This window comes from Adiantum capillus-veneris, chromosome 7 (genome assembly GCF_014529385.1).
Source record: "Adiantum capillus-veneris isolate H3 chromosome 7, ASM1452938v2, whole genome shotgun sequence".
NCBI lineage: Eukaryota > Viridiplantae > Streptophyta > Polypodiopsida > Polypodiales > Pteridaceae > Adiantum > Adiantum capillus-veneris.
Genome location: NC_140937.1, coordinates 92,364,145 through 92,390,102, shown reverse-complemented (window position 1 = coordinate 92,390,102; position 25,958 = coordinate 92,364,145). Strand labels below are relative to the sequence as shown.

The window sequence follows — 25,958 nt, the reverse complement described above, 5'->3', positions numbered from 1 at the left end:
ATTCGGTTCAAGCCCCACACAATGTGGTACCAGTTCTGCTTTTTATCTGCCTTTTCTGCCATGTCTCTCAGCTGCTCTAGAACTTTCTGGCCTTTCTTCATTCTGTTCATTCGGTGCCTTGCTAGGGCACTTCGCGGAGATATGCCCAGTTTCCCCGTATTCAAAGCAATTCCCCTCCTTTATGTAGAGAGCCCTCTCTTGAGGAGTAAGCTTGGGTCGTGCATCCTTATCTTTTTGTTCTGGGTTGCTCTTTCTCTTTCTACTTTCAGTTTTTTCGAAGTCTGTTCGACTCTTTGTGTCATGATCTCATCTGTGGGGTAGGTCACGACTGCTAGAGTGAATGACAAAACCCCGTTTCGCATGACTCCTCAACTCCTGAATGGAAGCTGACTTCTGTTCCAAGCAGTGATCTCGGATCTCTGTAGGAAGACCCAAGGTAAACCGCTCAATGTGTTCCTTGAACGAGATCTTCTTAAAAGAAGAGGCGGATAGAAAAGAGCTCCAAAATCTCTCGCAATAAGCGTCCACTGTATCCTTCTTGGTCATTCAAAAATGGTTCCAAGCAGTTCTTATATCACGTTCATACTCTCGAGTCAATCAAGAAGAAATAAAAAGCCTCTTGAATTTCAGCCATTCAACTAGCGCAGTCTTGCTTAATAGAAGCGTGGACCACCAAGTTCGAGCATTCCCCTTAAAGTAAGAGTCAGCTCTTCGAATCTTAGAGTGCTCTGAGTAACGCCCTCCCGCGAAAGCGATGTCAAACTGCTGTACAAAAGACAAAAGCATTCGAAGCATCTCTATAACCAAAAAACGTATCAAATTTAATTGACTGTCCACCTTCCTTACACTCTCGGACTTTCTTGCTTTTGTCTTCCAGAAAGTCATACTGGTTGGCTTTGTAAAAATTCTTCTTCTTTGCATAAAAGTTGTTGTCGTCAGAGTCTGAACTGTCTGTAGATGGGTCCTTTGTAGAACTGTCACTCGCGGGGCGAAATTTAGACTTCTTTGCCTTTTTCTTGCCCTTTCCGAAGCGTTGCTTTTTGCTTCGCTTTTCTTGCCTTTTCGGTCTTATTCGCTCGAGTCAGATGAGCTAGAAGAACTATCAGAAGAAGAAGAAGAAGAAGAACTGGGTACTTCTTCAAATCGAACACGCTTCTTCGGTTTCTTTACCTTTTCAAATGTCGATTGACGACCCAAATAGCCCGGGAAGTCAGTGCCTTTCTTCTGCTTTTTGCCGTGCTTTTTAGCTTTGTTTTGCGCGTCATCAACCACCTCTTCTAATTCTTGCTCTGTGTACATCTTGGGAGTAGGAGGTTTCTTGGGTGGTTCTGTGGTCTGCCGCCACTACGCGTGCACTTCCTCCAAAGAGGTCTTGCTCATCTATTTTGCCATTTTCGTGTCCTTGGCAAAATTGAGCATCATCTTTCTTGCATCGCCGATCAATCTCCATCTCTCGACGCTCCGCCTGAGTAGGCCGAGGTGGGCCATACTCCTTGCAGGATTCTTCGCTGCGATCCCTTCCCGCATCTCCGGATGCAGAGGGAGTCGACTGATCTTTGCCTGAAGCCATAGGTGCCGCAGAAAAAAATAAATTGGGATCGGATTTCCCCTAGAAGAGAAATCGGCCGTGCTCTGATACCACTGTAACAAACTTGGACACTCCAAGTCAAGAATCTACCACGACATCACCAAATAACCACTTCAAAACAGTTCAAAGTTCACAATTTATTCGACACTGGCCCGGCGGAGTTCCGTGCCTAGAGATATTGGCCCCAAAGACTGGCGCCCCTTTCGGTATTTCTTTTTATATTAATCTGAGTTCAAAGTACAATAGTGCGGGCAGGTGCTCACACTCAGACTCTGCGTCCAGATGCTCTGAGTTGTGAGAGGCTTGCTCACATATTTAAAGTTACAAGGGATGCCGGAAGCAGAGCCCCAAAAGCTGAAAATCAAAAGCCCATAAATAAAGCAAAGGCTCTTTCTCTCTCTTGCTTATAAAATAAAGCAAGTTCCAAAAAGCTGTCCAATCAAAACATAAAGCAGAAGCTTTTTCTCTCTCTCATTCTTCTATGCTTTTATAAAATAAAAGCAAAAGCTTCTCTCTCTCTCTCTCTCTCTCTCTCTCTCTCTCTCACATCTCTTGCGCTGAGTAAAAGCAAAAGCCAAAATCTGCCCAGCTTTCCGTAAATCATGCTAGTGTCCGTACAGTAGGCCACCTGTGAGCCCGCCACGTCAGCAAATCAGGGTTAGGGTTAGGGTTAGGGCAGAGTTAGGGTTTCTGATTTTAGGGTTAGGGTTTCATTCAGAATTAGGGTTTCTGATTTTACTGTTAGGGATTCAGCAGAATTAGGATTTCGGATTTTAGGGTTAGGATTTCAGCAGAATTAGGGTTTTGGGCAGCCATGCCATCACTTTGTGACATTCATAAAGTCACTTAGCATGTGAATAGTCACTTAGGTTAATTTTATTACATAAAAATCTCTTTAATGTGGAGTCATGGAGTTTTAGTACTGCCCTATCCACTCTCAAAATCCAACATATGAGAGCTTGGGGCAACAGATTAGAACAAGTACCAGGAGGGCATCCAATACTTGACTGAATTTTGGAGCAGCATGGGCTGAACATTGGCATTGGCTTTTTGATGCCCGAGAGTGAGAGAGAGGGTGCTTTTATAGTCTCTTGCAACCGGTAGGAATAGAGTGGGTTTGCCTAGTATAATTAGGGCAGAGAGAGAGAGAGAGAGAGAGAGAGAGAGAGAGAGAGAGAGAGAGAGAGAGAGAGAGAGAGAGAGATCACTTTTTTTTTGCTTAAAAGAGAGAGAGACTGCCCCAGGGGCACCTTGGTTTTTGTTGCTTTTTAATCTAATAATAAGTGGGTGGCCGGGCACTTCAAAAAATGGTATGAACGTGCTAAAAACTCACTAAAAACTTATAAGCTGAAAACAATGCTACACAATCACAACCCACACATCTGTGGATGCAGTCTCATGCACAAATGCAATGTGAACATGGACTATTTTAGGGGAAAGTGTCTGCTTTCCCGAAAAGCAAGTCGCTTTTTCAAAAAGCAATTGCGTTTCCTCAAAGCTCATTCTTAACCCATCTTCATTCAAGTGCTTGTCTCATCTCTTGTGCACAGTTCTATCTCCGTTCGGAATACCTATTATGGAACATTCCATTTTTTCGATTGCTCCACTCCAGTCACCCACCATGTGACGCATGAGGAATACCCATCACTTAGTCCTTACTCACCGAACTTACGGAACAACTCCTTCGCGATGCTCTCTGTCACCCCTCCCATGATGCATTAGAGATGTTTGTTTCGGATGGTCGAATACTTCTTCTCGATGCTCTCTGTCACCCATCCAGTGTGACATCAGAAGTACCCGTTCTTGGTTGCTTATAGATATTCTAGTTCACAGTGCCCCCATCATTTCTCTGAATGACTGTCACAAGGCGGGCACCACGTGCCAATAGAAAAGAACAAAGTGAACAGACTTTTAGCACTTCAATAACAATTGAATTGAGAGAGACGACACGCGATACGGAGTGGCGGAATTCCACCCCAAAGAGTATTGGCCCCAAACCTTGGCGCCCCTTTCAGTATTTCTTTAGGCTTTGACACATCAGCAGTTTGTTACAACTTCCCTTCTTGAAAGAGAGTAATCGTCCGCAATTACAGCATATCTACAAAACAACTCAAGTTAGCTCAAAAATTTCCGAGGGTCATTCCGAGGGACAATCAATTTGCTCTTTTTATTAAGGAGTTAGCTTCTCCTTTCGGCTGTTTTGATCAAGGAGTTAGCTTCTCCTTTTTGCTCTTTTGATCAAGGAGTTAGCTTCTCCTTTCGGCTGTTTTGATCAAGGAGTTAGCTTCTCCATTTCGTCCATATCGGAACTCTTGATATTCCGGCGTAGTAAAATTAGCCATCACACCCAGACCATATTGATCTTCCACGGATGTCTTGATGCTCTAAAATTACATACCCAGGCAATCTCATCCAATTAGGAATATTCAGTGGTTGGCACATCACAATGCAACACAAATGCTCACATATGCATGTTACAAGACATAGAAACATAAAGTTGCCGATGAACACTCCTCCCGCATAACCTAACAAGGTTCGGGCCGGGAGATATTCAACGACTCCCTCATCACTCCTCCCGCATAACCTAAAAAGGTTCGGGCCGTTTGGAGGTGCTGAGGGTAACTACTGCTCAGACTTCTTAGTACTCCTCTTGTATAACCATCCAGGTCCGGGCCATGAGTAACAACAACAATACTCCCCCCTTAAAGAACCACAAGGGTCCGGGCCATGAGTAAAAAAAAACAGCACTTTTCAATCATTCAATACTCTCCCCGCAAATAACCACAAGGGTCCGGGCCATGAGTAAAAATAGCACTTTTCAAACATTTAATACTCCCCCTGCAAATAACCACAAGGGTCCGGGCCATGAGTAAAAACAACACTTTTCAATCATTCAATACTCCCTCGCAAATAACCACAAGGGTCCGGGCCATGAGTATGAACAAGCATTCTCAAACATCATTTCTCACTTCTCCACCCGGGAGTAAAATCACCAATCATTTGAAACCAGTATCAAACCAGAGTCGAACAATATTCAAATCGGCACCAAAATAGGTTCAAAACAGATACCATCCATTTCAAACAAATTCCAAACAGGATCACCAAACAAGATCAAACAGAACTCAAACTTAAAAAGCAATCTCGACATCAGTTGAGCTCGAAAAGTCGACTGACTTTCCATCTTGAAACCTGCACCAAAAATTAGGGTTAGGTTCCTTCCATGAGGTCGTAGCCGAGCACAGCATGGTCTGTCAGCTCTTAGACAAACAGTGTTGTTTTGGCGGCGATGGTAGTCCCAAGATAGCAGTCGCACTAAAACTCCAAGGTCATCTGCTCGTGAAGAGACATCTACCGGGAGATATCGAGAAATTTCAAGTTGTAATCTGCTAGGGTTTCATGGCAAGCATTTTAGGATACCCCACTCTGCCAGAAGTTGCACTCCGAAGGAAGATGTCAGAAACCATACAACTTCGGGCAAAAATTTTCTTGAAAAGCTTGCCAAGTACTTGGAGTATGCTGCTTGGTAGCTATCAACATCTATCTGCATGGCACTGCCTTTGAGAAAAACAGTGACTCGAAACAAATCTTGGATCCTTCTTTTGCAATTGATCTTAATGGCTTATGCCCTGTAAGACATGAGCGGTGAAGTTCGGGCGCGATGAAGTAAGGGTGGGAGTGGCTAGTAAGTCCGGGTTGGAGGGCGAAGATGCCTCGAATAAAGCTCTGTCTGCTCTTTTGTGGGACCGGTATGCTTTCAGAGAAGCACACGCCTGATGCTGTGATCTGTCTGCTCTTTTGTAGGACCGGTATTGCTTTCAGAAAAGCACACGCCTGATGCTCTGATACCACTGTCACAAGGCGGGCACCACGTGCCAATAGAAAAGAACAGACTGAACAGACTTTTAGCACTTCAATAACAATTGAATTGAGAGAGAGAGACGACACGCGACACGGAGTGGCGGAATTCCACCCCAAAGAGTATTGGCCCCAAACCTTGGCGCCCCTTTCGGTATTTCTTTATATTGCATCAACACAGTACAAGCCGGTACTCGAGACTCTACACCTTCTCTAGGAAGCATGCTAGAGAATGAGCCCTAGTCTCATATTTAAAGGCCCTTGGCCTGAAAAGCAGTTATAGTAACAAGCCTTTAAAACTCAAAAGCTTCTGGTCCAAAAGCAAAGCCAAAAAGCTGCCAACATAATTTACGGAAATCCGTACAGCTTGCCACGTCATCATGCTAGCGCAATTTTCGGAAATCTGTCATGCTGCCCTTAGGGTTAGGGTTAGGGTTTCTGCAGTTTTAGGGTAAGGGTTTCCAGAATTAGGGTTTGCAGGTTTTAGGGTTAGGGTTTCCAGAATTAGGGTTTTTGGCAGAAATTAGGGTTAGGGTTTTCTGCTCTCGGGCAACCACGTCATCACTTTGTGACACTTCTTCTGTTACTTGTTCTTCTTAGGGTTTACGCCCCTCGGCCGGCATCTGTAAGTTGGCTCCATTCTTTAGGCTTTGACACGTCAGTAGTTTGTTACAATGACGCACTAAAAATCTCCGTACTCGGATGCCTTAAGCAAGAAAACCCTCTCACTTATATTCCAATAATTCATTTAGAATTATATTTCTTTTAGATAAAGCTAATCTAGCAACACTTACATATGCTTCTCCATTCATTTCCGGGTCGATCAACGACCGGTCAACCCTTGGTCAAAGCTAGCCAAACCTGTAAAAAACGATTCACATAGTCTCTTTGCTTCTCTTTATCTGCTATCATATATAAATTCTTCTGCAAAAATCTTTTGATTTTTCCATTGCTCCCTCTCTTTGATTGCATAGAAAGCTGCCTCTTCAAAGTCTATAGCTCCAATTGTGATTGATGTAGGACTGAAGTTGCTTGTCAGAATAGCAAAAAGCTGATGTTTTGATACCACTATAGTCATGGGGGCACAATTGCCAATGGAAAATAACAATTGGAACTGACTTTAGTACAACTAAAACAATTGCAAGCCCTTAAATCAATTGAACATTCACACTTGAGATGAGACACACAGTGGCCAAGTCTCACTCCCAAATGCATGTGCTTCTAACTAGGCGTCCCTTGTGGTATTTCTTTATCATTGATCTTCTTTGCTATAATTTCCACGAGGAGCACTCGTCCAAACTTTGCAAATGCACACACACATGAGAATGACTCCCCCAAGGCCATTGAAGAACAATTCTCATCACTGCTCGCGTAACGAACAAGCTGCAGCTCCAGCTTGTTGACGGTGCTTAAGTTATGATATAGAAAAATAATCATATACTTCTTGCTGCACAATCCCGCGTTTGTGGCCTTCGCGTTGCACTGCTCGTGAGGCCTCCTTCTTCGCCGACAACTGGGTGCCCCTGTCAGTTATCTCACGACAGCCCACTCCTTTAGGTGTTATTTCGTCGCTGGCAGAGAGGATCTCACTTAGATTCTCCTTAATGAAGGTATTTTTTAGAATCGAGAGCACATACTTGGGGCCTCCAAAAGCTCCGAAACTCAATTGCTTTAAAAGTGGCGCCCAAAAGCTCTACCACACGAACAGCCTGTACTGCTCCACGCTTTGCACAACGTTTCACACTGCAAATTGCACCGCGATTTGTGAAACTGCCATTGATAGGTCCTCTTTTCCGGTGCTTCTTGGCCTTAGTTCTTCACGCTCGCTTCCGGTCTGTTGCTGGTTTAATGATGATCAAATGAGTGTGTTTTCACTCCATTGTCTACTTGATCACATGCTCCTGTTTGAATGCTTGCTGTGGAGAAAGTTTAGTGATTGATCCACAGTTGCTGCCAACTGCTTTTTTTTGGTTTGTATCTTGAGGAAGCATGCCGTGATGAGCTTCGGCTGTTTAGCTGCCACTGCTAGTAGTGAAATTGTTGTGTGAGTCGTTTAGGTGCTTATATGTCCTCTAAAGAAAAGAGAATATGTGAGAGGCTACTCTAATCTCATTTTACTGCAAGAGCAATAGTTCAAACAGATATGGCACACCTAAGGGCTTCATTTTGCTGTTTAGCAATTCTTTTGTACTGTGATCTGCCAACAAATTTAAAATCTGGTTGAATCAAGCAATATTTCTAGTGTTGAAGATATTTCTAACATAAGAACATTTGAGCTGTTTCATTCCATTGTGCAATAAAGAATTTTCCATTTTTGTGAACTATTTAATTCAGAATTTTCTCTCTCAATACAAACATAACAGGTTTTTGACTTGATGCGTAAACAAGAGGAGACTCGTCTGGCAGAGGAAGCAACACGTAGAGCAGAGTTAACAGCCTATCAAATTCAGAATGAAATCGTAAGTGACTCTTGGAATGGCTATGTGAGATCTTTTCTTTCAGATCAGGTTAAACAACTTAGATATGGATAAGGACAGTCGACGTTGCCAGATTTGATGGATCAAATGTGGTTGCTTGCTTTAATAAGTTAATGATATAACTTGATGCCAATGTAATGATTAGTGTTTTGACTGAATAGCACATGGTTTCTCAAATATGGTCTTATCCTGGATTCATCTAGGAATAAGATGTATAGATATAGTTCTGAACACAAATACAAAGTAGCTCATTATCGTTTTTGTAACTACCTTTAAAGCTGCAGGACATCAGCTGAGTTAATTCTCTGTAACTTTGACAGTTGGTCGTTGTCTTTAGAAGTCTGTTTTAAGTTGTTTTGTCGATCAACTATGAACTTGATACACTGCATGTCAACCACCCATAACTATTCATTGGAAAGGTGTCTCATCTTGTCGATTTCCCACTTATCAAGGTCACTGCTTTCCCCTATAGAAAAAGCAACAAGAAATGTATGAAGATCAAAGAAAGCTTATTGAACAACAAGCACAAACAAAAGCTCAAATGGCCCGTTATGAAGATGATTTGGCAAGGAAGCGAATGCAGGTATGGTTAATTTATGTAATTTCTAATCAGTTTGTAATGAAAGTGCCTCCACACGTGGATAAGTTTGATATTAAATTTGGTGCCAGACCGAGCATGAGGGCCAAAGAGGAAGGAACAGGGAGCTGGTAAAAATGCAAGAAGAGGCTGCTGCACGTCAAGAGCAGTTGCGGCGCCAAACCGAAGAACAAATTCAAGCCCAGCAGCGGCGAACAGAGAAGGAGAGGGCTGAAATTGAACGAGAAACCATTAGAGTTCGAGCCATGGCCGAGGCAGAAGGGCGAGCTCATGAAGCCAAGCTTGCCGAAAGTGTGAACAAAAGGTTGCTCATGGAACGGGCAAATTTAGAAAAAGACAAGTGGCTGGCAGCCATTAACACCACCTTTGCACACATAGGAGGTACACTTCGAATGCAATTTTTAATGCTTGCCTCTGGTTTGTTTACTTCAAACGCAAAGGTGTATGGAAAAGCTTATGTGTGTGTGTGTGTGTGTTTTTGCTCTTTAGCGTGCAGATTCTATTAGTTTACCAAACTAAGTAGTCGTCTTGCAACGTTTTTCATTTTTGGTATGACACAAGATTTCAACACAGCAAAAGCAATATTGTCAGATTATTAGAATTGTTTACTTTAGGAAGATCCTTTGTCATGGCTTTGATGCTATGAGTGGAATTGCGCATGAAAAATAGTTCAGAATCTACCAGCTCACCATCTCAGCTTACTAACAGAAATGGGTTGTTGCTCATAATGCAATATTTAGAAAAACAGGGCATCTCCAGCATCTCTGCATCAGTCCTAGCATTTTCCCTTGCTGCATTGCAGCCATACCTGTGGTGCTTGAGCAGCCATCGCCAACCTCTTCTCAGCGCATCTCTCGGCTCAAGAAGACGCTCCTTTTGCTGCCGCATCTGCTGTGCATTGTTAGTCACATCCTCGCAGCCATCACCAACCTCTTCTCAGCCCATCTCTTGGCTCAAGAAGACGCTCCTTTTGCTGCTGCATCTGCTGTGCATTGTTAGTCGCATCCTTGCAGCCATGAAAACTCAGATCTGCTACCTTTTCAGCCCTTGAACTTGAAACCAGATCTGCGTTTTTGCAGCCAGCATCCAGCCATAGTTCCGGCTCACAATGGGTGTGCAAATCAGCCCTAGATCTCTCCCATGGTGGCCTCATGCTGCCCACTTTCAAGTTGGATTACTACATCAGATCTGCGTTTTTGCAGCCTGCTTTCAGCCCTTGAATCCTTTCACATTGGGTGTGCAAATCAGCCCCATATCTTCTCTGTGGTTGCTATACGCCTCCCACATCGAGTAGATTCAGTTCGATGCATCAAATCAGCCCTAGAGGTGCTTCATCTTGTTGAGTTTTTGTGGTGGTTAGCTCTCTGGTGTTGAAGCCAGCCAATGCACAGAGAATCTCATTTGTTAAACATTCCCTTTACGCAATAACAAGCTCGTAGTTGCTCTGAACACTTGTGTCAGATGCTTTCCATTCTCTTCATGCTCTTCTTTGGACGTCGAGAAAACATAGATGTCATCAAAGAATGTGCCCACATACTCTCTATGTTCTTGAAAGGTTGTGTCCACATACTCTCTATGTTCTTGAAAGATCCTTTCCACCATCCTATTGAACATTGGAGGAGTGCTTGAGAGGCCAAACAGTATCACCAAGAACTCGTACAATCCAAAGGACAACGTGAATGCCGTCTTGTATACATCTCCAGGAGTGATCTTGATGTGATGATAGCCACTTTTAATATCGATTCTATTGAAACAGGCAAAACTTTGTAATTTATAAAGTCTATCATTGATCCTAGGTATTGGAAGCCTGTTCTTGGTGGTAATCTTATTAAGAGCCCTGAAGTCTATAAACATCCTCCAAGATCCGTGTTTCTTCTACACAAGTAGCCCAAGCAAACAATTTTGTAAGGTGGTCGGTTCAGAGGGGTACTCCTCGGTATCAACTCAATGGTGTGATCCTCTAGCCCCGCTCTAGAGGGAATTCGCCAGGTAAGTCATGTGAGAAACAATCGGCATGAGTCTGAAGGAAATTGAGGCGCTTTGACCTCTAACTTGTTGGGTCTAAGGGCCCTCTTAAAGCCTCTCTTACTCATTTATTCATTCTTTTATACTTGGGTGTGTTCACACCCAAAGGCCATTTAAATGGTCATAAGTTTGTACCCTTACATAATAATAAAACATAGGGCTTTTAGTTGTGTGCCCAAGAAACACAATAAGAAATGGTACGCTCTCTCCCTCTCTCTGCAATAGCGCTCGCACTCTCTCTCTCTCTGCTCGTGTGCTCTTCTACACCCATCGCTAGCCCCTCTATCACTTAAAACTGGTATTAGAGCCAAGTTCCCTACTCTCGCGCGCATTCCTTCGCGAGAAATCTTCATTTTCTCTCTCCTGTGCAGTTTTCTCTCTCTAAAAACAGCAAGCACAGGTGTTTTCTCTCTCCTCCCCGGACTAAGGGAAGACAATACCTCAACCCACAAGTGCTTATATGCTGAAAACAGGTTGAAAACAGGTCATTTCGGGCTGTTTCTCTTCAAAAACAGGTTTTTCCTGTTAATTACAGCAAGCACAAGTGTTACAGGTACATTTGGGACACTTTGGGCAACACCAATCCACCCGGAGAATTGAGGGTTTTGCCCTATTTGCTGAAATTTTAGTAAATTTAAGCAAATTGTCACTTTAAACTTGGGGGTGCAAGATTATTCAAGTCTACGCCTACAGGTGTAATTACAGGAGAAATTCTCGGGGATTCGAGTTGAGAAATTGAGGGTTTTTGCTGATTTTTCAGAAATTTCAGCAAATTGTGCAGTAACTTTTGGGGCTTTTGCAAATGTGATGCAATTCTGAACATTTTGTGTCATGTATTGCAATTTGTGGTACAATTGAGCAGAGTTTGAGACCTCTCTCACATATACAGGAGGTTTATGTGACAATAAACATATGTATTTACTTGTGGACGCTTCCCATTGAGTCTATGTATTGCTGAAAATACATTTTGCAGCAGCTTTTACCTCAGTTTTGCAGGTTTGAGGTTGTTGCAAATGCACTTTGGTTTTACTGTTGAAGTGGGAGCATTCATGCACAGAATGTATGCTCCATGTATGTGCTGAAATTTCAGTATTTACTACTGAAATTTATCTCTTTTATTGCTGTACACTTTGGATAAAGTGTTTGTAACCCAGTGCTACGTTTCCTCGCACTTCTATAGTGTTCTCGGAGCCTGTAAGAGGCTAAAATTGCAACTTGCAGCTTGCTGTTATAAAATTACAGCAGTGAATTTTTGGTCTATTTTGCATCGAAATGGCTTCCAATGCATCTACAAGTAGCAGTGAGTCAAAGTCTTTGATGGAAATCAAAAGATTTGATGGCACTGGCTTTGATTTGTGGAAGGAAAGAATGCAAGGCATTCTATTCCTTAAAGATTGTGAAGATGCATTGCTCGCAGCAAAACCTGAAAACTTGTCAGATGTAGATTGGGCACAGTTGAACAAAAAGGCTATTGCTTATATCAAAATGGCTGTGTCAGATGATGTGCTTATTGATATTAAGCGTCTTGACACTGCACATGCTATGTGACAGAAGTTGACTAGTTCGTATGAGAATAAAACTCGTGTGAATCAAGTTTGTCTCATGCGGAAACTTGTAAACATGGAATTGGATGAGGCAAAGCCTGCATCTGAGCATTTGAATGCGTTTACAGGTGTTTTGAGTCAACTTCAGGATTCAGGGCTGCAACCATTTTGATGACTTTGCCCGACAATTGGGAAGCGCTTGTTGTGTCATTGTAAAACAATGCTGCTTTAACCTATGATGGTGTAAGAGGCTCCATTCTCAATGAGAAGATTAGGAGGAAAGCCAGTGGTGAAGGCAATGGCACAACTTATCATGTAAGGGGCAGGTCAGAGAAAAGGAACAATGTAGCTAACAGGGGCAAGAGTAGAAGTAAGAGCAAGGGAAAATCTCTTGCTATCAATGTGGACGCAAAGGGCATAAAAAGACTGATTGCAGATTTTACAAGCAAGAGCTTGAGAGGAAGAAGCAGCAGCAGGGTAAGAAGAAGAAGGATGCAAAAGATGCTAAAGGTGATGATGACACCTCCTCTTCTTCCAAGGATGTTGGCAAGGCAAATGTGGCCTCTAGTGTGGTCATAGAGGAAATTGTTGATGTGGACGAAGCACTTGTCGTAGCTTCGAGTGTCTTTGATGATGTTGTGGCTATGGCAAGTGATATGTATATCACGAAGCCAGATCTTATTGACGCTTTGCTTTCAACACATGATGGGCTGTCCCAGTCTTGGATAGTAGACAGTGGTGCCTCATTTCATGTAACTCCTTCTTTGGAGTCTTTTGCCACATACACTGCAGGTAACCTGGGTAAAGTTTACTTGGGTAATAACTATGCATGTGACATTGAGGGTGTTGGCACCATTCACTTGGCTTTGGAAAATGGCCAAGAACTTGTTTTGCATGATGTTAGGTATGTGCCTGGCATTAAGAAGAGTTTGCTATCAGTTGGGCAGCTTGATGTAAAGGGCTACTTCACTACTTTTGGTGGTGGCTCTTGGAAAATACAAAAGGGTTCTATGTTGATTTTGAAGGGCAACAACAGGGGAAGTTCATACTATTTGCATTGCAAGGCCTTACCTGGCAAGCTTGTTGCTATGGCTGAAGTTCATTCTTTGGCATCAGAGACTTGGCCATATGAGTGAGAAAGGACTACAGGTTCTCTCCTTTCTTGGGAGATTTGATGTAAAAGGTCCTTGCCTTGAATTTTGTAAAGATTGTATCTATGGTAAACAAGTGAAGTTCTCTTATTCGTATGGTGTCTCTAAAAAGTTGCATGCTCTTGATTTAGTACATTCAGATGTTTGCACTATGCCTGTGAGCTCACATGGTGGTGCACGCTATTTTGTATCTTTCATTGATAACTTCAGTAGAAAGACTTGGGTGTATGTACTTAAAAACAAGAGTGATGTTTTTGACGCTTTTAAAAGATTTCATGCTTTTGTGACCACATAAAAGGGTCTCAAGTTAAAGGCCATAAGAACAGATAATGGGGGAGAGTATGTATCACGTGAATTTAATGTTTTTTGTGAGATGCATGGTGTTAAAAGGGAGTTAACAGCCCCTTATAATCCATCATCTAATGGCGTGGCTAAGAGATATAACCGCACAATTTGTGAGAGGATACGTTGCATGTTGTCCACAGCCAATCTTCCGCAAGAATTTTGGGGAGTCCAAATCGTGCTTTGGACAATGGCATCCCCGAAGAGGTTTGGTCTGGCAAACCTGCTTCATATGACCATTTGCGTGTTTTTGGCTGCGAGGCATTTGTGCATGTGCCTGTAGATCAGAGGACTAAGCTAGACATGAAATCCATCAGAGGCATCTTCATGGGTTATGGAGATGAGGGTGAGATGGGTTACAGAGTATGGCTACCTGATTACAAGAAGGTTGTACGCAGCCGAGATGTAGTATTTAATGAGGCTAAATTGCTCCAAAATGCTACACATGTAGACCATGATAAAAAGAGGGTCAAATTTCATAATGACTAGCCAGCCATAAAGCCTTCCTTGGCTGAAAATATGGTGCCTATTGTCACGAAGATGTGGTAGTTATTAACCATGTCACAAAGATGTGGCAAATGCTAACCTTGGTTGTTTGTTTCTTTCCAATGGGGTTTATTTTATTTGTTTTGAGACCCTCTTTTTGAAGTAGCAAACGGTCGGACATTGTATGGCCAATGTGAACGGTAGATTCACCCGCAGACGGAAAGTGGTCGGCACTGGAATTCGTATGGTAAGAGGATGTTTAGGCTCAGAGCAAGATCATATAGGTCCCCCCGTCGCACTTAGTAAGTTGGTGGATACTAGGAAGTGAACTCAATAAAGGCCTAAATCAAGGTGTGACTACCAACTGAAAGTATCCAATACTTGGGCCACATTGCACTTTTGGATGCGGTCCCAATGAGGATAGATGGTCAGAAGACCAATGGGAGCCCAACAGAAGCATCTCCTAAAATTTAGGGAACTGCTATTTTGGGCCGTGAAATGTGTTCGCGTCATTACCTCCGGTATGACAAGGGGAACATTTTACAACTCTGCCGCGAAGTCAACTGGGCAACCGGTCAGGATATTTTTAAGCGGCGAACCCGAAACGGGAAAATGCTTGAAAATGCGCCAAGTGGCAAATTCTCATGCACTTGCCTCTTGCAGAAAAAGGGGCGCTGATTTTTAAGCTGGGAGAGGCCTCATTTCAGCATTGGTCACAGGTTGAGAGCTACGGAGTGCTTCCTTTCCCTCTTATGTACAATGTGGTGCTAGGAGTGATGCCCTACACACTACACACTGCTCTCTCTCTCTCCCCTACGTGCAGTTATGTAATGCCCCACAAGAGGGCTCCTTATTTGACTGATGTATAGCTGTGTGGGTTCATACTTTTGTGCTGAGGCAAGAGCCTCCTTGAGCAGGAACAGGGGTAGCTAGCTGCTACTCCAAAGCAGGCACTGGTGAGGGTCATAACCTCACTATACAGGTGCAAAACCAGCGCTGCGTATGCGCTGTAATTTGACTGTTTTTCAGCCATACGGACGCCAGGACACTTGGGAATCGTGCCCCACTGGCAGTGGACAGTTAGGGGACTGTTTGGGGCTGAAAACAGGGCAAAAACCAGTAAATACAGCGTGCTGAATTTACTGTTTTTGGACGAGAATCAGAGGGTATACGCCAATAGAAGCGAGTTCCAGCAGGGGAATTGGTTTCGCGCAAGTTTAGGGGCTGTTATGTTGCCAAAATTTGGCCAAACAGGCGGTATCTAGTGGGATACAGTCAAAGGATTCCTAGGACTCTTCTTTGTACTTTACCCTCCTAAGGAATAAAGAAATACCGAAAGGGGCGCCAATTTTGGGGCCTACAGGTTGTCGGTGTCTGCTCGGAGCATTCTAGCTTTCGAGCTGTGTGTATTCAAGTGTTAATTCCCGTCGCAGTTTCTCTTTGCAAAGTGCTCTGTGTGTGTGTCTGAAGTAAAAAATTTCGGGTGAAAGCCAACGCCTACCGCCCTACGGGCCGGTTTCATGGTTCCATCACCGGGATATCAATCACTTTTTCCTTAAAGAGTGAGCCTGGATTGTTTAGGGTAAAGACACAGAGTGCGGGAACGCGGGGATTACACTATGGCCGACAAGGGGAAGGGAATTATGGAAGAGGGTTCCTCTTCAAAGGACAGGCAAGAGATCCTATGGTTTTTGAGATTGGCGAGAGCTCACAGCCACGTTAGTCTGTACCTCCTGTCAACGTGAATGTCCCTCCAGTAGTACAGGGCTTTATGACAGGGCAACTTGAGGATGATGCGTTCAAGACTCAGTTAGTTGCCGCGGTGAATGTCTTTTCGCAGCTGGTGCAGAATCCGAGGTTTATGGAATTCTTGCAAGCGCCAACAGTGCAACAGTAAAATAGGCAACCTACGCCGCGTACGGAGCTTGTTGATGCTCAAGCCCAGGTACTTCATGTGGCGTAGGAGGAAAGGGAACACTCGCATGTTGCGGAGTCGGGGGCTCCAAAGCAGGTTCCTCCCGTGCTTGAACAGGTGGCTAGAACGCCTATTCCATAGGTTATGCCAGTTCAGCCCGCCACCTTTTAGAGCCAGCATGCTGTCTTGAATGGACAGGGAGCTGGATACCAGGCAATGCACTCAGTTTTTCCACCACCCACGGTACATCCTGGGTATTTCGGGGGTGGATCAGTGTTCCAAAGTATGGCTGGTTATGCGCCTGGAAGTCAGCCGTACATGCTAGGAACAGTGTTCGGGGGTATGTAAGGCATTATGCCAAACCCCATGTATGGTAGTATTGGCATGCAGCAAGGTTTCCACTGCAACCAGGGCCAGTTTGGGGTGCCACAGGGTCATTTTGGCATGGCTGGTTTTTCTGGACAGCAGCCAGATATCGCACCTTTGACGCAAAATGGGAATGGCCAAAACGTGCCGATCATGCCTACTACAGTGCCCATGTTGTAGACCATTCCGTATGACAACTTGGGGGCACTAGAGAAGCCGAAGGCGTACAAAGAAGGTGGTGCAACGGTAAAGTTCAGTACCTTCAGTGGTTTCGAGGATAAGACAAAGGCCCTCACTTTCCTCCAGCAGTTTGATACAGCTTATGCGGGAGGGAATTTTACAGAGGCCTCGAAGGTCAGGAAAGCTGCCACTTTCTTAAAGGACAATGGGCTTACATGGTGGACGACATTGTTAATGCAAGGACAGGCACCCGCCACTTGGGTTTACTTCAAGCAAATGTTTGCATCTGCTTGGCTGTCAAATGAATTTGAAGCCGACGTCATGACAGATTGGCACCAGCTTACTTCAGCCTCGTGCAAGAGCTTGTTGGAGTATAATAGGAGGTTTTGTAAAGCATTACTCTCAGTGACCTCCTACAGATTTGTGCCACTGACAGAGCAGATAGAGAGAGGTCTCATTTCAGCATTGGTCACAGGTTGAGAGCTATGGAGTGCTTCCTTTCCCTATTATGTACAGTGTGGTGCTAGGAGTGATGCCCTGCACACTACACACTGCTCTCTCTCTCCCCTACGTGCAGCTATGTGATGCCCCACAAGAGGGCTCCTCATTTGACTGATGTACAGCTGTGTGGGTTCATGCTTTTGTGCTGAGGCAAGAGCCTCCTTGAGCAAGAACAGGGGTAGCTAGCTGTTACTCCAAAGCAGACACTGGTGAGGGTCATAACCTCACCATACAGGTGCAAAATCAGCGCTGTGTATGCGCTGTAATTTGACTGTCTTTCAGCCATACGGACGCCAGGACACTTGGGAATCGTGCCCCAGTGGCAGTGGACAGTTAGGGGACTGTTTGGGGCTGAAAACAGGGCAAAAACCAGTAAATACAGCGTGCTGAATTTACTGTTTTTGGACAGGAATCAGAGGGTATACTCCAGTAGAAGCGAGTTCCAACAGGGGAATTGGCTTCGCTCAAGTTTAGGGGCTGTTATGTTGCCGAAATTTGGCCAAACAGGCGGTATCTAGTGGGATACAGTCAAAGGATTCCTAGGACTCTTCTTTGTACTTTACCCTCCTAAGGAATAAAGAAATACTGAAAGGGGCGCCAGTTTTGGGGCGTACAGGTTGTCGGTGTCTGCTCGGAGCATTCTAGCTTTCGAGCTGTGTGTATTCAAGCCGTCGCAGGTTCTCTTTGCAAAGTGCTTTGTGTGTGTGTGTCTGAATTAAAGAATTTCGGGTGAAAGCCAATGCCTACCGCCCTACGGGCTGGTTTCACCTATTGATGCTGAAAATGAGCAGCAACCATTTGTGCAACAGCCAAAAGAGAATGGACAACAAATAGATGCACAAAATGGGGTAGAACACAATTACCAACAGGCTGAAAATGATTTACAGCAGGGTATAAATGTTGAGAATCAGCCGCTAAATGATAACGGAATCATTCCTGAGGATGTAGACCCTTTACCGGCAAATGTAGATCATTGGGTGAGGAGATCTACACGTCAGAGACGTCAACCAGAGAGGTTTTAGCCATCTTTGGATTGTGTTTTGTTGACTGATGAGGGAGAGCCTCTTACATACAAAGAGGACCAGTCTTGTGACGACAAAAGTAAGTGGGAGCTTGCTATGAAATCTGAGATGCAATCACTGTATGCAAATAATACATGGGAGCTTGTGCATTTGCCCAAAGGTAGGAAAGCTATTCCCAACAAGTGGGTTTATAAGATCAAATGTGTTGATGACAAACCCAAATACAAAGCGCGTTTAGTTGCCAAGGGTTATGCACAGAAGGAAGGCATTGACTTCCAGGAAATCTTCTCACCTGTAGTGAAGATGTCTACTCTCCGTGTGTTGTTTGCTCTATGTGCTATCTTGGATTTGGAGCTTGATCAAATGGATGTGATCACTGCTTTCTTACATGGTGACTTGGATGAGGAGCTGTATATGCTGCAGCCTGAGGGCTTTATCATTCTAGGGAAAGAGCATTTGGTATGAAAACTAAAACGCACCTTGTACAATGTATGGGCTGAAACAAGCTCCTAGACAGTGGTACAAAAAGTTTGATACTTGTATGCTCAATCATGGTTTCAAACGCAATCAAGTAGATCACTGTCTTTACACTAAAAAGGCTCTTGATGGTAGTCTTATTGTGCTAATCCTATATGTGGATGACATGTTGATTGCTGGCAAGCATAAGGAGACTTTGAATGCTTTGAAAAAGGAGCTGAATTCAGCTTTCTCGATGAAAGATTTGGGTGCAACTGAACATATTTTGGGTATGCGTATTAGGAGGGATAGAAAGAAGCGTCTTTTATTCCTCTCTCAAGACAAGTACATCAAGAAAGTACTTGAGAGATTTAATATGGCTGATGCTAAGCCTCTTGGTGTGCCCTTACCTACGCACACAAAGCTTAGCAAGCTTGATTACCCAAAAGATGATAGAGCTGCTCATGCTATGAAAGGCATTCCTTATGCTTCAGCTTGTGGTTCATTGATGTATGCCATGGTTGCTACACGACCAGACATTGCTTATGCAGTGGGAGTTGTTAGCAGGTTCATGTCTAATCCTGTTAAACCACATTGGGAGGCAGTGAAGAGCATATTCAGGTACTTAAAAGGTACACTGGACACATGTATATGTTATGGCAAGGGTACACTATCATTGCGGGGATTCTGTGATTCGGACATGGCAAGTGACCTTGACACTAGAAAGTCTACCAGTGGGTATGTATTCACACTTGCTGGAGGTGCTATTTCATGGTGTTCAAGGTTACAGAAGATTGTGGCAGTGAGCACTACAGAGGTTGAATATATTTCAGCCACAGAGGCTTCTAAGGAAGCTATTTGGCTTGGCAGGTTGGTCAGAGACTTTGGTCTTTCTGCATATGCTCCAGTGCTTGGTTGTGATAGTCAGAGTGCTGTATGCTTGGCTAAGAATGCCATGTTCCATGCTCGTACCAAACACATTGATGTGCGGTACCATTTTATACGACAGGTATTGGATGATGGCCTTGTCACACTGACAAAGGTCAAGACACAGGATAACCCTGCAGATGTTCTCACTAAGTGTCTTGCTAAGACACAACATCAGCATTGCTTACACTTAGTGGGAGTTACTTAATGGTACCACATCGGACCTTTAAGTGGGAGGTTGTTGGGTCTAAAGGCCCTCTTATAGCCTCTCTTACTCATTTATTCATTCTTTTATACTTGGGTGTGTTCACACCCAAAGGCCATTTAAATGGTCATAAGTTTGTACCCTTACATAATAATAAAACATAGGGCTTTTAGTTGTGTGCCCAAGAAACACAATAAGAAATGGTACGCTCTCTCTCTCTCTTTGCAACAGCGCTCACACTCTCTCTGTCTCTGCTCGTGTGCTCTTCTGCACCCATCGCTAGCCCCTCTCACTTAAATAACTCTGACAAATTTGAATCCTCATAGGTTTGATGTAACAAAATTATGGCGTGGCATGTCTGCCTAGGGACACATTAGTTACAAGTTGTTCCAACTTATAGGGTCCCGTCCGATGGTGTCCTAGGGACACTAAGAAATTAAAAAGAGAGAGAGAGATCGCGGATTTCGCGTTGACGTGGCAACTATATAGACGCTCTGCATTTTGCGCTGACAGCTGTACGAATTCCGTGATTTACGCTCGCAGCCATTAGTGCTAGCTTTTGGACCTTGAAGCTTTTGAGTTTAAAGCTTTTCATGTATTGCCTTTTGAGAAGCCCCTAAGGGCCTTTAAATTGAAACCTAGGGCTACTCTCTGGCTCAGTCTGGCTGACGAGTAGCAGAGTAGAGAGGACCCTCGGGCCTTGTAACTTTGCTCAAGCATTAATATAAAATAAATACAGGGCTCCAGTCTTTGGGGCCAATCTCGCTGGGCACGGAACAAGAGGGAAGAAAGTCCCACCCATTTTGCAAACGAAGGACAAGATATTTGAGGTAGACTAGTATGTGCAAGACGTGGATGAAACATGTAGATAAATAGAGATTGCTACTCAGGCTAAGCAAAAGAAAGTTGCTGATCGTCACCGGCTTGAACTTGTATTTTCACTTAATGATTGGGCATTTTGCGCTTTAAAAAGGCCAGATTAAGGAAAAGGAAAGGCAAGGAACTTTTGTTTCCAAAGCTCAGTATGCGATATTATGGTCCTTTTCAGATTTCCGAAAAAATCAGTGATGTAGCTTACAGATTGAAGCTACCAGAAGGTTGGAAAATACATAATGCTTTTCATGTCAGCCTTCTAAGGTCCTTTGTTGGTGATGTGCCAGAGAATATTCTTGATGAAAAATTTTCCGAAGCGGAAGAATTGGATGATATTCTTGTTCTTGAACAGATATTGGTACATAAGGAAGGAAGGTTAGAGGAAGGGTTGCAAGACGCTATTTGGTGAAGTTCAAGAACTATCCATTTTTGGATGCTAAATGGGTGGAAGAGTCTGAATTGGTTGATTCACCTCAGCTATTGCAACTATATCTTGAAGCCTTTTAGATAGAACCCACAATGACTTGATGTAGCTCTTTGGAGCAAGGTGAGAGCATGGTTCATGATGCTCAAAGGAGTAGTTAAGCAGTTGTATCTACTCTTTCCATACAGAATTTGGCTAGAGAAGTTTGTGCTTGAGAGTGCACCAGAAGACTTCTGTCACGAGGACGTGGCAATTGCTAACCTTAGTTGTTGGTTTCTTCCAATGATTTTTGTTTTATTTTTGAGACCCTCTTTTTGAAGTTGCAAATGGTCAGACATTGTATGGCCAATGTGAACGGTAGTTTCACCCGCAGACGGGAAGTTGGTCGGCACTGGAATTCGTACAATAAGAGGATGTCTAGGCTCAGAGCAAGATCATACAGGTCCCCCCCGTCGCACTTAGCAAGTTGGTGGATACTAGGAAGTGAACTCAATAAAGGCATAAAGTCAAGGTGGGATCACCAACAGAAAGTATCCGACAGTTGGGCCACATTGCACTTTTGGATGCGGTCCCAATGAGGATAGATGGTCAGAAGACCAGCGGGAGCCCGACGGAAGCATCTCCTAAAAATTAGGGAACTGCTATTCTGGGCCGTGAAATGTGTTCGCGTCATTACCTTCGGTATGACCAAGGGAACATTTTAGTACTCTGCTGCAAAGTCAATTGATGCACAAGTTGAGAGATTTTTAAGCAGGAAGCCCAATGCGGGGAAATTGCATGTATGAGTGCCAAGTGGCACTTTGTGGTCAATTTACCAAGTCTGGGAGAACAGAACCCGTAACTGACTTTTGAGAGCAGTTTTGGAGGCTGTTAACTTGGATTTTCAGCCATTTCTCTCCATTTTTGAGCTTCCCATGACTTTGCTTAGGTCCAAGGAGCTCATTTTCAGCATTGGAAGGTATCAGATGCGTGTTTACAGGGCTGTTTTGGTGCGTTTTCAGCGATACGCAGGTTTTGGCAGCCATGGAAATCTTCTCCTTTTTGCATCTATTTGTTCACAGATGCATTACAGGTCAAGGGCAGAAGAGAGGGCGCTCGATTTATGCTGGGGGGATGCTTCATTGAGAGCCTGTCACAGGTTAAGAGCTATGGAGTGCTTCCTTTCCCTCTCATGTACAATGTGGTGCTAGGAGTGATGCCCTGCACACTACACACTGCTCTCTCTCTCCCCTACGTGCAGTTATGTGATGCCCCACAAGAGGGCTACTCATTTGACTGATGTACAGTTGTGTGGGTTCATGCTTTTGTGCTGAGGCAAGAGCCTCCTTGAGCAGGAACAGGGGTAGCTAACTGCTGCTCCAAAGCAGGCACTGGTGAGGGTCATAACCTCACCGTACAGGTGCAAAATCAGCGCTGTGTATGCGCTGTAAATTCACTGTTTTTCAGCCATACGGACGCCAGGACCATTGGGAATCGTGCCCCATTGGCAAAGGACAGTTAGGGGACTGTTTGGGGCTGAAAACAGGGCAAAAACCAGTAAATACAGCGTGCTGAATTTACTGTTTTTGGACAGGAATCAGAGGGTATACAACAGTGCAAGCGAGTTCCAGCAGGGGAATTGGTTTCGCGCAAGTTTTGAGGTTGTTATGTTGCCGAAATTTGGCCAAATCAAATGGTATCTAGGTGGATACACGTGAAGGATTCCCGGGACCTTACCTTGTAATTTACCCTCCTAAAGAATAAAGAAATACCGAAAGGGGCGCCAATTTTGAGGCCTACTGGTTGTCGGCCTCTGCTCGGAGCATTCTAGCTTCCGAGCCGTGTGTGTATTCAAGTGTTAACTCCCGTCGCAGGTTTTCTTTGCAAAGTGCTCTGTGTGTGTGTCTAAAGTAAAGAATTTCGGGTGAAAGCCAACGCCTACCGCCCCTACTACGGGCCGGTTTCATGGTTCCATTGCCGGGATTTGAATCACTTTTTCCTCACAGAGTGAGCCTGGATTGTTCAGGGTAAAGACACACAGTGCAAGAACACGGGGATTACACTATGGCCGACAAGGGGAAGGGAATTATGGGAGAGGGTTCCTCTTCACAGGACAAACAGGAAATTCCGCATGTAGGCCCTGCTAAAAAGTGGTCAAATTAGGGCTGATTTTCTGCTGCGTTTTAGGGTTTGCAAGTATGAACCAAGATGAGATAGAGAGAGGTCTCACGGTGGTAGATTGGCCACTAGATCTCCTGCGGGAGTGATGTGGGTCTGCCAGGTGACATGTTGGTTGCCGATTCTCTGAGGCGATTGCTTGGATTCTATGACGCATTGGTAAATCATCTTGAAATTTGAGCTTGCTTGGTCGTGGGTGGTACGTCAGGTTGTGGAATTATGTTTGTTTGCAGAGGCAAGAGCCTTTTGCAACACGTAAAAGTTAAGGGACAGGTTGCAAGATGCTATGGTGAAGTTCAAGAACTATCCACCTATGGATGCAAAGTGGATGGAAGAGCATGAACTGTCAGAGTCACCAAATGTATTACAGCTTTACCTTGAGGCCTTTGGGTTACAGCCTACGTATGCCCCAACCCAATGTTTGCAAAGGAGGGGTAATGATAGAGCTAGCACATCAAATGTACTCATGGATTCAGTGCAACAGCAGTGTACAGTTTGACAAAAGTATGAAGTCTCATTAAGTCATTTGTACATATGTTTTGACAGTCTTCCTTGCGGATACATGCGATGATAAAAGAGTGCTAACAACACAAGATCATCAGTGGCATGTATTTATGGTATGCAATCGAGGATGTTTGCGATTTCAAGAGGGGGGTATGTCACGAGGATGTGGCAATTGCTAACCTTAGTTGTTGGTTTCTTCCAATGATTTTTGTTTTATTTTTGAGACCCTCTTTTTGAAGTTGCAAATGGTCAGACATTGTATGGCCAATGTGAACGGTAGTTTCACCCGCAGACGGGAAGTTGGTCGGCACTGGAATTCGTACAGTAAGAGGATGTCTAGGCTCAGAGCAAGATCATACAGGTCCCCCCCGTCGCACTTAGCAAGTTGGTGGATACTAGGAAGTGAACTCAATAAAGGCATAAAGTCAAGGTGGGATCACCAACAGAAAGTATCCGACAGTTGGGCCACATTGCACTTTTGGATGCGGTCCCAATGAGGATAGATGGTCAGAAGACCAGCGGGAGCCCGACGGAAGCATCTCCTAAAAATTAGGGAACTGCTATTCTGGGCCGTGAAATGTGTTCGCGTCATTACCTTCGGTATGACCAAGGGAACATTTTAGTACTCTGCTGCAAAGTCAACTGATGCACAAGTTCAGAGATTTTTAAGCGGGAAGCCCAATGCGGGGAAATTGCATATATGAGGGCCAAGTGGCACTTTGTGGTCAATTTACCAAGTCTGGGAGAACAGAACCCGTAACTGACTTTTGAGAGCAGTTTTGGAGGCTGTTAACTTGGATTTTCAGCCATTTCTCTCCATTTTTGAGCTTCCCATGACTTTGCCTAGGTCCAAGGAGCTCATTTTCAGCATTGGAAGGCATCAGATGCGTGTTTACAGGGCTGTTTTGCTGCGTTTTCAGCGATACGCAGGTTTTGGAAGCCATGGAAATCTTCTCCTTTTTACATCTATTTGTTCACAGATGCATTACAGGTCAAGGGCAGAAGAGAGGGCGCTCGATTTATGCTGGGGGGATGCTTCATTGAGAGCCTGTCACAGGTTAAGAGCTATGGAGTGCTTCCTTTCCCTCTCATGTACAGTGTGGTGCTAGGAGTGATGCCCTGCACACTACACACTGCTCTCTCTCTCCCCTACGTGCAGTTATGTGATGCCCCACAAGAGGGCTACTCATTTGACTGATGTACAGTTGTGTGGGTTCATGCTTTTGTGCTGAGGCAAGAGCCTCCTTGAGCAGGAACAGGGGTAGCTAACTGCTGCTCCAAAGCAGGCACTGGTGAGGGTCATAACCTCACCGTACAGGTGCAAAATCAGCGCTGTGTATGCGCTGTAAATTCACTGTTTTTCAGCCATACGGACGCCAGGACCATTGGGAATCGTGCCCCACTGGCAAAGGACAGTTAGGGGACTATTTGGGGCTGAAAACAGGGCAAAAACCAGTAAATACAGCGTGCTGAATTTACTGTTTTTGGACAGGAATCAGAGGGTATACAACAGTGCAAGCGAGTTCCAGCAGGGGAATTGGTTTCGCGCAAGTTTTGGGGCTGTTATGTTGCCGAAATTTGGCCAAATCAAATGGTATCTAGGTGGATACACGTGAAGGATTTTCGGGACCTTACCTTGTAATTTACCCTCCTAAAGAATAAAGAAATACCGAAAGGGGCGCCAATTTTGGGGCCTACTGGTTGTCGGCGTCTGCTCGGAGCATTCTAGCTCTCGAGCCGTGTGTGTATTCAAGTGTTAACTCTCGTCGCAGGTTTTCTTTGCAAAGTGCTTTGTGTGTGTGTCTAAAGTAAAGAATTTCGGGTGAAAGCCAACGCCTACCGCCCTACGGGCTGGTTTCAACTTCTATGCTTGATATATGTGTGGTAGCCAGGTTGGTGGGATTGTGTAATCGTGCAACGCTACATTTTTGGAAGCATGTATATCTTTGATTCCCATCATAGAATATATCTATTATCAGGAGACATTAGCATGTATTATTGGCATGCAAGCGAGGTCGCTTGCAGTATTTCAAGTGTGGGTTATGTCACCAGGAGGTGTATTTTTCATGTTGCCTTCTTTAAATATGTACTACATATTTTTATTTATTTTATTTTTACTTGTTTTCACCGAAACCCTTGAAAAGATGCAAGTGGACATTGCATTGCCAGCACGAAACGGTTGCGGCCGAACAAGTTTCTCACATCGTGAATCTAGGTTGGTCAGCAGTCTGGGACTGGTCGGGCCAGTTAGCATTGAATACCGATGAGTATGAAAGCGTGTGTGCGTCAAATGGAATTTGGGCCACTCAACAAGTCACAACTTTATAAGTTGGTGGGAACTAGGAAAATAAACCCAAGGGGC

At 44.3% G+C, this 25,958-nt stretch overlaps 1 protein-coding gene across 2 annotated transcripts in view; it reads left to right on the top strand.

Annotated features, from left to right (window-relative positions):
• The window catches only part of LOC147454224 (uncharacterized), a 73,510-nt gene that overhangs the window by 23,488 nt on the left and 24,064 nt on the right, over positions 1-25,958 (top strand). For both annotated transcript variants that reach the window (XM_086516231.1, XM_086516230.1), the window contains exons 2-4: positions 7,807-7,902; positions 8,393-8,503; positions 8,590-8,899. In XM_086516231.1, the coding sequence (XP_086372357.1) occupies positions 7,807-7,902; positions 8,393-8,503; positions 8,590-8,899 (517 nt within the window). The remainder of the gene's footprint in view (positions 1-7,806; positions 7,903-8,392; positions 8,504-8,589; positions 8,900-25,958) is intronic.